The following is a 15,112-nucleotide window of genomic DNA, read 5'->3' as shown; positions in this document are numbered from 1 at the left end:
AGGCCTTCTCCTCCTCTGCCTTAAATCTCTCCTTGTCTTTCTTGTATAACCCAGGATGGTCCTCATTTAATTTACTTACCTCTGCAAAGACCCTTCTTCCAAACAGGGTAACAATCATAGGTTCTGGGAATGAGGACATAGACACATCTTTTTGGGGGGTGGGAACAATATCAGGATTTAACTCACTAACCCTCCAGACAGAAGAGGGGCATTTTCCTCCACCGCTCTGTTGTACACTAAATATGCAATTCTTGTGTTGAAACCCAGTTCCCCAGGTGATGCTGTTTGGAGGTGGGGCCTTTAGGAGGTGATTAGTGCTTTATAAAAAGAGACCCCAGAGGAATCCCTTGCCCCTTCTTTTTTTTTCTTCCATAATTACAATTTTATTTGCTAAAACTGAGGTCCCTTCATGCACAATCATGCTCACTTCTGCATTAGGCCCTTTGCCCCTTCTTCCATGTTAAAACATAACTGTCTATGAACCAGAAAGTAGGCCCTCATCAGACACAGAATCTTCTGGCACCTGGATCTTTGACTTCCCTGCCTCCGGAACTGTGAGAAATATTTCTATTGTTTATAAGGTACCCGGTCTGTGGGATTCTGTTATAACAGCCAGAGTGGACAGAGAAACTCCCTGCTTTGAATAATTCCAAGGAAGCACCTTCCTTAACAGACCAAGTTTGTTTATGGATGTTCAGGGACTAACCAGTCACAAGCCACTCCTAATAGTGCAGGTGCAGGGATATTGGCATTATGATTGACCACTCTCACCCTTCACTTGGCCCTTTCTTTTTTTTTTTTTAAACATATTTTATTGATTTTTTACAGAGAGGAAGGGAGAGGGATAGAGAGTTAGAAACATTGATGAGAGAGAAACATCGATCAGCTGCCTCCTGCACACCCCCTACTGGGAATATGCCCGCAACCAAGGTACATGCCCTTGACCGGAATCGAACCTGGGACCCTTCAGTCCGCAGGCCGATGCTCTATCCACTGAGCCAACTTGGCCCTTTCTTAAGTGAAAAGGGTCACTTGGCCCTTTCTTAAGTGAAAAGGGTCAGATAGTACACACATGGTCATTGAGACAAGTGTACACAGAGTAGGCACTCAAATGTATTATTTATATAGAAGAGATATTCCTCTTTGTTTTTCTAGTCTTGGTCTCATTTCAGCCTAAGGCTTATTGAATATATTCTCAAGCTGGATGATATCCTTTAAAGAAGACAGTTTCAGACTGTTTTTGTGAATCCCAAGCCTTTCTTGTACTCGCTTGTTGCTGGGAAGCTGCCGGTGGAGGAGGCTGCCTCCCTGACACGTGCTGCTGTGCTTAGAAACTGAAGTTCTCCATGAGGCAGGCTTCCCGGGAGTTGTGTTCTGTTCCCTAAGTGGTGATCCATCAATGCAACCCCCTTTGAAGAAGAAATTATTTACTGTAGCATTTGTTTTCTGAAAATGCATTGTCACTGATAGATGGCTGTAATCTATTCTTCCATTAGCTTGTTGGTAATACATTCTATATTTCTTTATTCTTACAGTATCTAGTACTTAGATTCAAAGCTAGAACTTTGGAGTCACTAGGTATCATTGACTATCAAATAGTCTGAATTTAGTAATCAGATGACTGTTCCAGTTTCAGTCACTTGGACCAGTACCCTATGAATAAAGAGAAATCTATAATAATCCTTTCAGAAACCACTATGCACAGGACTAATGGGCAGTCTCCCTCCTCTCAGACAAAAGAAAGCTAGTGATACATGATCAATTCCGGATCACTCTGTGAAGATTTACCATGGAAAAAAGTGATAGTAGATCATTTCTTAAATTTTATAATATTAAGCACTAAAAGTGTGTACCTATTTGAACAAATACTGTTTAAAGAACTACATAGCATACAAGTTTCTCCATGTGTCTATTGCAATGATTACTTACTTGGTAGTATCCAGGTGCCTGGGCAAAGTCAAGGAAATCTCTGTGGCTTTGTCACCAGAGCTACATCAGGGCTGTCAGAGTGGGGAAGTTAGTAAAGAGAGGGAGAAAGCAGTGGGGCAGGAAATGAGAATATAAATATGAAGCTGGGAATATGAATGAATTGTATTCTGTCACAATGTTTGAAACAAGGAATGTCCAGCTAAAGCAGCAGACAATAATGACAGATTATTTTAAGATCGCAATCTTTTTTATTCTTGACTAGAGGCCCGGTACACGAAATTCGTGCATTTGTGTGTGTGTGGCGGGGGGGGGGGGGGCGTCCTTCAGCCCAGCCTGTGCCTTCTTACAGTCCGGGAGCCCCGCGATTGATTTCTTTGCAGAGGGAAGCCCCACCCACCGCCGCTGGCCAGGTAGCCTGGGCCTCCCTCTGCAGGGCTATCATGGGACGACCAATCACATCGCATCCGCCTTGGTGGTGGCAGTCAGTGCTGGGTCGCCACAGCGCCTATGACCCAGGAGGGACCGAGAGGTCAGCAGTTCAGCCCGCTTGCCAGTTCCTGCCCACCCAAGCCTGCTGCGTGCAGCCTGGCGTTCGGTCATCTGTTTGGTCATTTTGGACGTTACGAACCCTGGCTCTTTATATATTAGGATTATTAGGCATTTATTTAATATTTGATGATTGTAAGTTCTTGTGCTAATATTATTGACACATTTTTTACAAGATATCTGTAGAATGGTAAATTCATTCCTAAGTGTTAGGTATAAACTTTTACTAGGTAAGTTTACATACAATCTGGTTTTTACTATGTTTTGATCAGTATTTTTAAAATGTGATTTTGAACTATTATATCCTCCTAACAAACTCATTCCCTGGCCTATTGTTTATTTGATAACATTTGTTCTATCACCCACATAGACATCAGATATATATGTGACTTTACTCCCTAGCAAAACCTTCCTTCTTTGCCCTGTTGGTCACAGAATTATCTTGATTTTAAACACACTGGAGGGAAGCAAGTTTTTTGGTGAGGAAAATGAGCAATTTGAGAATCAAGTGTTTGTCTATGAATAAATTTCTTAGGCCTGAACCCAAAGATATATACAAAAGGAGGGCATTATAGGAAGAAAGGCTTTTATAGAGTGCTCAAAATTGTGTGGTAGGCTGAGATTGTCGATGTTTGGGACAACTGGTGGCACGTAGTCATCAGGTTTTCCCTACATGTGCATCAGTGATGTTTATGCCTGGCTACCCATTGCAACAACTTGGAGAGCTTTTAAAAGAATTTTAATGCCAGAATCACACCCCAACTGATAATAACTTAGTTGTTCTAGGATAGAGCCTGGATATGCTATCTATCTTATCTATCTATCTATCTATCTATCTATCTATCTATCTATCTATCTATCATCTATCTATCATCTATCTATCATCTGTCATCTATCTATCATCTGGTTCCCTAGGTGATTCCAATGTTTAAACAGTGTTGGAAACCACTGATTTACATAGACAGAGATTATACATTAACAAAATCTCAATAGTTATTAGATAAAACTATTCAAATCTGTTCATGCTTTGCATTTGAAGATTTCATATTTGTTTTTCAAAGTAATTCACATTTTTAGCAGTTTAATCAGTATTTAACTGGCTTCATGAGCTAGAATCTATAATAGTAAAAGTGTAATATGCTAATTAGACTGGACGTCCAGATGACCTTCCGGACAAAGCTGGGGCTGCGAGGGAAGCCCGGGTCCCGGGTGCCAGAGGGAAGCCGGTGCTGGCAGCTGGGAGAAGGAAGGCCTACTCTTGCACAAATTTCATGCATCGGACCTCTAGTGGAATATAAATTAGTATTTCTTCACTTTTGTTAAACATTAGATAATTTATTTCAGGAACTTTCACAAATCTTAATGTCCAGATTATACCCAAACCAGTTAATTCAGAATCTTTAGGAATGAGACTTGGGTATTTTTTTTTAACAGCTCCCTAGGTGATTAAAATGTAAAGCCAAATTTAAGAACCACAAATCTAAATAAATATTTGTTGATTTGATTTCCTTTAAATGGTTTCAGTCAAGCACAGTCTCACTCAAAGGCTTTCTTTTTTCAGGATATTATTGATAGACTTATCATTTTGAATTCTGAAGCTAAGATCCGTTCTTTATTCAACTATGAACAATCACACATCTTTGGCCTAAGGTAAGGTGCTAAATTTTACTTGAGAAATATTTCAGTGTTGCAAAAGCATCCAAAAACTATGTTCTATATACTTTCAAAAACATTTAAAATAAACTACTTTAAAGCATATCTAAAGGTAATTTATCTTCCTATAATATTACACATGAAGTAGATTATAGCCATTAGGTTTTATATTAAGGCCATTGTCCATGTTTAGCTTCTGTATTATTACAGTGTCTTCCACTTTTGTTAGATTTACTAGAGACATTTTGAAGACTATTCAGTTTACTCAGGAGTCAACTGGGGCTTCCTGGGTTGGTCTTAGACTGGACTCCTGCCATAGCATAGTCTTGAAAGAGGCTCAGAAAAACCCGATTTATCTTGAGGCCCACATTCTGCTCTTTTATGTTAATCATATTATTTAATTTCAGTGTCCCAAGTTTTAAATCTTTCTGGTTGAGTGTATGTTTCTTAAGATGTTATTTAGCATGTTCAAATGGCTGGGGTGAGAGGGGGAGTAGAAGTGTTTGTTTGGACTATAGAGACGCATAAATTCTTACTCTTTTGATCATATTTAGACATATAATTTGCTTCCTTATCTACTAATTACTACCTTGAAAAGCAGCTGAATTAAAGAAATTTTCCTAGGTTTGTGATTTTTTTCTTCTTTCTACTAGCAAAATAAATTTTTTGGGCATGAGGGAGTGGGTTAGGGAGAATGCCATATCTAAGAAATAAAGCAATTTTCTAAAATGAGAATTCTCTGATAGTAGTATATATTATAGATCTTGTACTGAAACATATATATTATAGATCTTGTTCTGAAACTTTTCATTAATAGCTGTGCTTCATTAAACCATTCATTAATAGTTCAAAGAAGATAGAAAAAAAAGCTGCAGCTGTTATAATTCATTGGATCATGTGCACTTTATCTCTAAATTAATTTCACATTAAATTTTAACTTTCTGTGTAGGACATCAGATACATCATATAGCAACCTGTGATGAGGAATATTAGGAAAAATCCATTCAGTAGAACCTCCTTTTGCATAACAAGTACGTGCCTGAGTTTTGTAATGATAGAAAATAGATTTTGGCCTCTTGTTATTGATATATTGAATGAATTTCTTCCCTTTTCTGCAGTTTTTGATAGAATAGTATTTTTATTGTTCTTCTGGCAAAAACTCTAACAATAGGATATTAAGTCATGTACAAAGCAATCCAAGAAGTAAAATGCTCCTGGGAATAAAATACATTAATTTTCATAGTGTGTGCTTTCTCATAGTATCCAAATGGAGTCAATCTATCCTACACTAGAAAGTTTGCCATTCCATTGTTGATACATATACTAGTAGTTGAGTCATGCATTATAGTGGTAATGAGGACTGTGGAGTCAGACTGCCTGCCGGCATTATCAGGTTCAAGTGCCATAATCTCTGATTTGAAATTCTGAAGTTCAGAAAAAGTTTTAAGAAACTAAATTTTTTTATAATGTATTTTTCTATTTGCACCTAATCTTACCTAAAATGATGTAAAATTTTATAGTTTTTATTTAACCTGACAGATTTAAATATAAACATCTTTTTCCAAAGAAATATTAACGTGCTTGATTATGAGGTATTGATCCAGAGTCCACATGTACTATATTTTGTTCCTGAATGCTAAAAATTCTAAATTCTTTGTCCTAAGGTTTAAAGATAAGAAATTGTCGACCTTTACATCATGACTTTGCAATTTTTAAATCACTTAGGGGTAAGGAGTTGGAAAGAAGGGGAGGGGAAAGATAAATTATACTGTGTGTTGTATTTCAAAATCTAGCTTTGCAGTGATATAAAATGCCCATTTCCAGACTAGATTGGGAGGCGCCCTTTGCGTCTGAGGCAGAACAATGTCTGTATCTTCCTGTTGATATCAGGGCCTCAAGCTCAACTGCAGAACTCTTGGCATCATGGCTCACTTAGGGCACGGCGGGCTCTCCTCCAGTCAACAGTGACAGGGGACCTATCGAGGGCTCACAAACATGGTTGTGTGAGCTGGTGCATCTCATATCCTGACCAATTGATAACAGAACAATTTAGCCCAGGACTGTTCTTTTGCTTATAACTAGATTATGCTAGTTATGCTTGTTGGTGCATATTCAAAGATACATTGATGTCTGCTGGGAAGCATCAACAATTTATGCAGCTGCCTGTGGTGCTACAGTGATAAATTGGATGTTTGTAAATTATTTGGGGTTATACAATGAAACATCTTAGGAGCATTTTTGCAGTGCATAAGAAGCTCTTAATTAGTATGTACTAGTAGGGTCAGCTTAAGTTAATATTAATGTTATATTCTTAATATGTATATATTATCTTTTAAGAGCAGTGAACAATTTGAGTCTTAATGTTTAGCACAAAATCCTGCAACCTTGGCACATCCGGAAGATGCTGTAATGAATTGAGCTATCCAGCCAGGGATAAAGTTAATCTATTTTTTTTATTAATCCTCACTGGAGGGTATTTCTTCTATTGATTTTAGAGAGGGGGAAGGAAGAGGGTAAGGGGAGAGATGAGAGAGAAACATCGATGTGAGAGAGCCACATCAATCTATTGCCTCCCGCGTGAACCCCAACTGGGGTAGGGAACCTGCAGTCCAGGTACATGGCCTTGACCAGAATTGATTTGGGACCCTTCAGTTCTTGGGCTGATGCTCTAACCACTGAGCAGTGCTGCCCAGGATAAAGTTAATCTATTTTTATTTTTATTTTTTATTTTTTTATAAATATATTTTATTGATTTTTTACAGAGAGGAAGGGAGAGAGAGACAGTTAGAAACATCGATGAGAGAGAAACATCGATCAGCTGCCTCCTGCACATCTCCTACTGGGGATGTGCCCGCAACCCAGGTACATGCTCCTGACCGGAATCGAACCTGGGACCCTTCAGTCCTCAGGCCGACGCTCTATCCCCTGAGCCAAACTGGTTTCGGCAATTTTTAATTGTATCCTGAGAAAGACACACACACACATACACACAAATACTTCTGAAATTTGTCTGTGTAACTGTTGATATCTTTACATAAATGTAGTTTAAATTATTTTTAATACTTTATCTCTGTCCATAAAAGAACAAAAATATACCATTAAAATTTTATCTACTTTATCCATGAATTTGGATTGACCTCAAATAATTGTTTACTTTCTTTGGAATACTTCTTGATATGAACAGCTTGCTTTATGTGAGAAGTAAGGAGCAGAATCTTTTTTCATAACTTGGAGAAATTTGGTTTGGGACTAATAAAAATTGAACTTTATAATTTATTGCTTATTAGCCTCAGTAATATGTAAATTTTGAGACATTTTTTCTAGATTAGTGTATATAAAATAATCTGTTCACTTTGTAAACCTAGCCTTAATATTATGGTTAGGCTAAAGAAATAAAATTATTTTATAGTTACTTTTCTTTTCATGTTTACACTAGCTGCTAGCTTATACAAATATGCTGGTATAATTAATGAGTCATTAAGATCTGTTTATTATACAATTGCATAATTTAATGTTAAATGGCATTAGTTGTTATCAGGTCTTACAAGAATCTTTATGCATAATCTAATATCAAAGTATGCATTCTTTTAATAGTATTCTGAATTTGTTCATTTGTTTAATACACATGTATACTTCTTTTGGGTATAGTGATATATCTTTCCCCATTACGTACCTTAGTATAACACTTAATTTTTAAATGAAATATTGAAAACGTAAATCTTGCATAAAATATAAACATACAGCTTAACAATTTGCTGTAAAATAAATGTCCACTTAATCCCAACCAAGTAAATAAAGAGAGCTAGCACTATGCATTTGTTTGATCATGACTCCCTCCCTTGTCCCCAGTGATAGCCACAATTTTGACTTTTGTGGTATTTACATTATATTTTTTATTTACTTTATATTTTTACCACCTAGTTATGTATTCCTGAACAATATATTTTATTTTTGTTTTTTACTTTATATTATTGGTACCATTGACTATATATCCTGTCATATTTGACCTTTTCTCTGTTGCCTTATGTTTTCTAAGATTAATGTTGCATACATTTTAATGGATTTATTTTTATTGCTGTATAATATTTCATGGTATAAATATACTGTGTTTTGCTTATGTATTATGCTGTTAATGGACATTTGGGTTATGTCCGGTTTTCCAGTTTTCAAAAATATCTTGGCTACTTTTAGTCCTTTTCTCTCCACATAAATTTTAGGAGCAGCTTCTCACACAAACTAGCCCACTGGGATTTTAATTATCATTGGATTGAATTTATAGAACAATAGTGAATGAATTGACATCTTTATAATACTGAGCTTTCCAATCTGTAAACATGGCAAATGTCTCCATTTAAATTGTGTTCTTTAATTACTGTCATTAAAATGTCCTTCTTTCCATAGAGGTCTTTTGTAGCCGTATGTTACATTCCCCAGTATGTGGCAGCATCACCCAGTGGTTAAGAGCATGGATTCTGAAACCACATTGCCAGAGTGATGTTAGGCAAGATTCTGAACCTCTCCATCCCTCTACTTCCTCATATAGGAAATGGAGCGTAACTCTACCTTTCCCACAGAGTTATTGTGAGACTAAATATGTTATATATCTCCCCAATTTAGAATATGGTAAGTACCTCATATTTTGCATCTTTAAGAGATGCTCAGACCCCTCGAGCTTCTCCGCCAACTCTTGGAATAGGTGGCCCATGCCCTTGAGAGCTGCATAGTCGAGTTGGCAGTAGAAGCCCAGAGAGAGGCAAGTGTGGGAGGCCTGCAGATGCAGGTTGGCCAGGTAGTTGACCGCAGCCTCTGCCTCGGTGGAATAATTCTGATGCATTTGGGAGCGCATGGTTGTTCAGCAGTAAGGAGTTAAAGTGTGTTGGCTGATCTAGGGGGTGGTTCTGAAGGTGGTGACTGGATAAGACGCTGGAGGGTGGTTGGAGGCTGGAAGAAAGGGCACTTCTGGGTCTGTTCTGTCCAAATACTGTTGAAGCAGGAGACAGATCCGGGACCACAGAGGACACTATCTTCATTTATTTTATTATTCTCTCTTAAAGAGTTATTTTAGGTTATCAGTGGAGGAATTTTGTTGATCTCTATAAAAACCTTACATTTTTAAGTTATTACATAATGTGCATTTAAATTCATAACTGAATTGGAAAATAATGTATATCTTTATAATATTTAATATTCTCATCCTGGTAGGTACTGTCTTTCTATTGAATTTTTTTCCATTCTCCAATGATGAATTGTAGTTCTCTTCATATAGGTTCTGTGTATTTCTTATTATCTTTTATCTTATTTGCTATTTTAATATATTTCTCCATGGTCATATTTTAATTAGTTATTACTGATATAAATAAGTTATTTTTTTGTTACTGGTCACCCTACATAATTCTTGTTCATATATGTAATTAGGGAAGGATCTGTTTCCAAACTCACAGATTGTTGGAATTACTTCCTCATGGCTTTAGGACTAAGGGTCTCGTTTTCTTGCTGCCCAGTGATAAGAAGTCCTTGTCGGTTGTCAGTCGAAGGCTGCCTCAACTCCTAGGAGCCACCTGTTGTCCTTGCTGTGTCGTTTTCTTAACACAGCTGCTTGCTTCTTCAAAGCCAGCAGAAGGTGTGATCACATCATCCTGTCACCTTAACATACTGTGACCAGAGGAAAGTCACAGGTCCTGCCTATACTCAGGAGAAGGGAACCTCACAAGGGCATGAGTACCAGGAGCGTGGGGATTCCACCACAGAGCCATTCTTTTCATTAACAGATCATCTACTGACAATACCTGGTGTTAAACCACTATGTTATCTAAATGTTTACTATCGCCTTTTTGTTTGTTTTAAACTGGTTTCTCTACCTCTGTCCCAGCCAGAGTGAACCTAGTAAAATACAAATCAGACACCTCAATCCTATACTCATTTCATAGAATAAAGCCATACTCCACTGTTTCTCATGCCATCAAAGAAAAGCTTCAGTGGCCTTACAGAGTCCCAGGTGATCTGGACCCCTAACGTTCCTTTGGCCTCACCTCCTCATACTTCTTTGTTATTTAGTCCCCTTCAGCTACGTGGCCCCTTACTGTTCTTCACACCCGCCAGGTGTGCTCTCCCGTAGGTCCTTTGCTCAGGCTGCTTTTCCCCCATCACCTCCTGGTTTGCTTCCTCATTCCCTTTAGGTCTTCACTGAAGCTGTCACCTTGGTGAGGACTTTCCTAACCACCCTATTTAAAACTGCATGCAGGTATTCATCCACATACCCCCTTGTTGGAACTTTATATTCACGTTTCCAGCTTTTGTTTTAGCTTTAACTTTTTATTTTGTTCATTATCTGTGCCCCTCCTCTAGTATTTTGCATTCCATACAGACTTGGATTTTTGTGCATGTGTGTTCAGTGATGTACTTAAAACAGTGGTAGATACTTAGTAGGTATTTAGCCAATATTTCTTAAAATTAAGTAAATTTAATTTTATGTCATGGATGAAGTAGTTTCCAAATAAACAGTTTTATTATTCTGTAGTAATGAATATCATTATCTCCTTTCAGAAAGCAGGCCTTTCTATTTTTTCTTCTCCCATCTTCTTTGCATTGGCTTAAACTTTTAGAACACACTGTTAAATAATAATGGACGACTTTGCCTTCTTCATGACCTTAGTGGGAGTGCTTTTCCTGTTTATGCTTTTAGCTCTTGCCTTGAGATAGATTTGTTTTGTAAATCAAATGAAAGAAGTAACCTTTCTTTAATTTACTTAGCATTTTTTGGAGGACAGGGACCAGAGAGTGGATGTTGAATCTTAAATCAAGTAGCTTTTAAGCATCTGGTCAGATGACTATGTGGTTCTTTTCTATTACATATTGATGCCATGAATTACATTAGGAAACGTTTTCATATTAGACTACCCTTTCCTTCCTGGAATGAACTGTACTTGGTCGCAGTATGCTATTCTTTTAATTTACTGCTGGATCAATTTGCTAAGCTTTATATTATTCCCAATACTTGTAAGATCTTAAAAGTCTTACATCATTTGTTCAAGTTTCGATTTACTCCTGTAATGAAGAAAATTCAACTCAGATATTTATTTGCTTTCTGAATTTCTCCCAGTTCATCTTGGATCATCTCATTGTCCTTCCAGATCAAACATGTCAAACTCATGGCCTGTGGGCCGCATGCCTCATTTATTTGGCCCGTGTTAGCCTTTGAGTTTGACATGCTTGTTCTAGAGCAGTGATGGCAAACCTATGACATGCGTGTCAGAGGTGACACGCAAACTCATTTTTTTGGTTTATTTTTCTTTGTTAAATGGCATTTAAATATATAAAATAAATATCAAAAATATAATTCTTTGTTTTACTATGGTTGCAAATATCAAAAAAATTCTATATGTGACACAGCACCAGAGTTAAGTTAGGGTTTTTCAAAATGCTGACATGCCTAGCTCAAAAGGTTCACCATCACTGTTCTAGAGCCTATAGAAGCCTTCTTTCAAATCATAAACTAGAGGACATTGAGGGTCATTTTCATTACATGTTCACTGAATTAGTAGCCTCAAGAAAAGAGAAAGGGCCTAGCTGGCATGGTTCAGTGGTTGAGTACGACCCATGAACCAGGAGGCCATGGTTTGATTCCCAGTATCAGGGCACATGCCTGGGTTGTGGGCTCAATCCCCAGTAGGGGGCGTGCAGGAGGCAGCCAGTCAATGACTCTCTCATCACTGATGTTTCTATCCCTCTCTCACTCTCCATTCCTCTTTCTTAAATAAAGAAAAACATATTTTTTTTAAAAAAGGAAAACAGAAAGGTGACTGACTAGGTTCTCCCTAAACCTTGTTGAAGAGAAGTTAGGGTGTTATGTTATCAGTTAGCTGACATTTTTCTATATACACAAGTTTTGTGTGTGTGTGTTTGTCCCTTTATGAGCTGTCCCCGCTGACCTTACCATGGAGGAAGTCAATTTTATTTATTAATAATTGGTCTCTATAGCCAATAACCAGTAATTAATAATTGGTTTGTCTGTAACTACTGGTTCTGCCTTGTTCCTTCTACTACTAAGAACTATAGTAGAACCTCAGATCTGCCTGCGGCTGTGCTGTATTTCCACTGGGTTAGGCTTTCCGTCTGAGCATCCTCCTGGGATTGATTAGTTTCAGGTTCTGTTTTCTTGGCAAGAGTATTTCATGGATCTTCTTGTATGGCAATAGGAGCCACATGACTTCTGTTTACCCCTCTTTTATTTAATGTTAAGATAGAGCAGTGTATTTAGGTGTTCTCAGATTGACCTGAAAATTATAAAGTTATCCATTGACATTTCACCTAATAAACAGTCCCGGGATTGTAGCAAAATGATTCTGTTATTTCTTTTATAACTAAGTGTGGGGAAAGAAGTGGTGGCAATTTGCTGTTTTTATGAATTTGCTGATGTTCACTAATTAACTTTTAAATTAACTAGCAGTTGAGAGAAAAAAAACTTACTATATCTAGATTTAAATTTTTTAAAAAACTTGAGTAGAACTTACCCATGGTTTTTAAATAATATTTTCCTAAGAAAAACTTTTGAAGTCAATTGCTATTCAAATTAATTAAAATATATCTGAAATAACTATTTGATCTCTCTTAAAATTTGTAATTTTATGAGTAGATATTCAAGACACCAAGAAAGTCTAAATCTTTAGGATATATTTTATAAAATCTACTTTCTATTGTTTCTTTTTACATAGGTTATTAAGTGTGGTATGCTGTAATCTAGACACCCTCCTTCTGTTAGAGGCTCAGTATCAAGTGTCTGAAATCTTACTAAATGCTCAAGAAGAAAATATCTCAGAGATCTCTGAGAGCCACAGGTAAAATAAAAGGAAATAAAGTCTGTTATGACATGATAACAACAGTTTTCTTTGCAGATGCTCTGTTTTGAGAGTGACTTTCTGTATAGTACGTTTAATGTTTCTGGACTATCTGAATTCAACAGATTTAAATAACAGTAATAAAGCAATTAAAGCATAAATGTCACGTCACAGTTAGAAAGATTGGGATAGATATTCTTGGAGGTGGCTTGCAGAGTACTACTTTCTGAGTTTTTATTTAACTTAGTTTTTTTTTTGTATATTAGTTAAGTGCTAACTTTTTTTGTTGTTGCAAATCTTTTATTTTTTTTATTTTTATTGTCTAAAGTTTTACATATGTCTCCTTTTCCCCCAATTGCCCCCCCATCCCCAGCGATTCCCACCCCAGGCAAGCCCCCATCGCCCCAGTGTCTGTTTCCATTGGTTATGCTAATATGCATGCATACAAGTCCTTTGGTTGCTCTCTAACCCCCCACGAGTGCTAACTTTTTTAATGGCTTCATGAAGTTTTTCACTTCTATTTTTTTATTTTATTTATTTTTTTATTGCTTAAAGTATTACAAAGGGTATTACATATGTGTCCTTTTTTGCCCCCGCCCTTGACAGTCCCCTAGCCTCCCCTACCCCCCAGTGTCTTATGTCCATGGGTTATGCTTATATGCATGCATACAGGTCCTTAGGTTGATCTCTTACTCCCCTCCCTCCTGCCCCCCAACCCTCCCCGGCCTTCCCGCTGCAGTTTGACAATCTGTTTGAGGCAGCTCTGCCTCTGTATCTATTATTGTTCAAAAGTTTATAATGGTCTCTATTATCCATGAATGAGTGAGATCATGTGGTATTTTCCCTTCATTGACTGGCTTATTTCACTTAGCATAATGCTCTCCAGTTCCATCCATGCCGTTGCAAATGGTAAGAGTTCCTTCCTTTTTAGAGCAGCATAGTATTCCATCGTGTAGATGTACCACAGTTTTCTAATCCATTCATCTACTGATGGGCACTTAGGCTGTTTCCAGATCTTAGCTATGGTGAATTGTGCTGCTATGAACATAGGGGTGCATATATCCTTTCTGATTGGTGTTTCTGGTTTCTTGGGATATATTCCTAGAAGTGGGATCACAGGGTCAAATGGGAGTTCCATTTTCAGTTTTTTGAGGAAACTCCATACTGTCTTCCATAGTGGCTGCACCAGTCTGCATTCCCACCAGCAGTGCACAAGTGTTCCTTTTTCTCCACATCCTCTCTGAAGTTTTTCACTTTTAAATTCAGTTTGCATGTAGAAGATGACCCATTAAACAAGACATTTTATTTTATGCCCCTTGTAGAGGAACTCTTTTCTCCATTCTCTTAGTTATGTTAGTTCATAGTCAATAAATTCTGATTATTGCAAAATGAGGTTATGACCATATCTTGATATTTTTTGTTGTTGTTAATCCTCACCCAAGAATATTTTTCCATTGATTTTTAGAGAGTGGAAGGGAGGGGGAGAGAAACATTGATGTGAGAGAGACACATTTTTGGTTGCCTCCTACACACACCCTGACCAGATCCAGGGATTGAGCCTGTAACCAAGGTACGTGGCCAAGGAATTGAACCTGGGACCCTCAGTCTGCGGGCTGACTCTCTATCCACTGAGCCAAACTGGCTAGAGCCTTGGTATATTTTTCTATAAATATATTACACTTGGCATTACCTCAATTTGGCTGACATTTATTGGATGCACATTCAATAGTTGGCATTATTTTTGGGTCTATAATTTTCAAAAAAGTGTGTCTCCATTTTAGGTAGGTCTTAGAAAATTATAGAAGAGCAGGCACATTCCTGGGTACTCTAGTTGACACCGAAGGATAGTATTGACTGCTTCAGGAAGTGTGGAGGCTGACTAAAAGCAAAATTCAGATTTTCAATTTAAGGCCCTGGGTCTAGAACTTAAGGAAACCTTGACTAAAAATGTGATAAAATCATTGTGAAAATAGCATTTTAATCCCATTTCTTTAAATGCAGTAATATTTGTCAAGGAAATATTCTTTTATTAATCTCATTCTTTTCCTGATATCAGTTATATCTCCCTCAATTCCTTGCTTTCTAGCAAAGACAGCTAGAAGATAAAGAGTGAGTTTACCTTTCTTTAAGGGATACATTGATCATCTTAG

The 15,112-nt window shown here is 37.3% G+C and overlaps 1 protein-coding gene across 1 annotated transcript in view; it reads left to right on the top strand.

Moving 5' to 3' along the window:
* The window catches only part of TBC1D32 (TBC1 domain family member 32), a 114,494-nt gene that overhangs the window by 56,568 nt on the left and 42,814 nt on the right, over positions 1 to 15,112 (top strand). Inside the window, exons 22-23 of the mRNA XM_059700210.1 lie at positions 4,037 to 4,125; positions 12,840 to 12,962. Coding sequence (XP_059556193.1) covers positions 4,037 to 4,125; positions 12,840 to 12,962 — 212 coding nt within the window. The remainder of the gene's footprint in view (positions 1 to 4,036; positions 4,126 to 12,839; positions 12,963 to 15,112) is intronic.

This window comes from Myotis daubentonii, chromosome 6 (genome assembly GCF_963259705.1).
Source record: "Myotis daubentonii chromosome 6, mMyoDau2.1, whole genome shotgun sequence".
Lineage (NCBI taxonomy): Eukaryota > Metazoa > Chordata > Mammalia > Chiroptera > Vespertilionidae > Myotis > Myotis daubentonii.
This window is presented reverse-complemented; position numbering and strand designations above follow the sequence as displayed.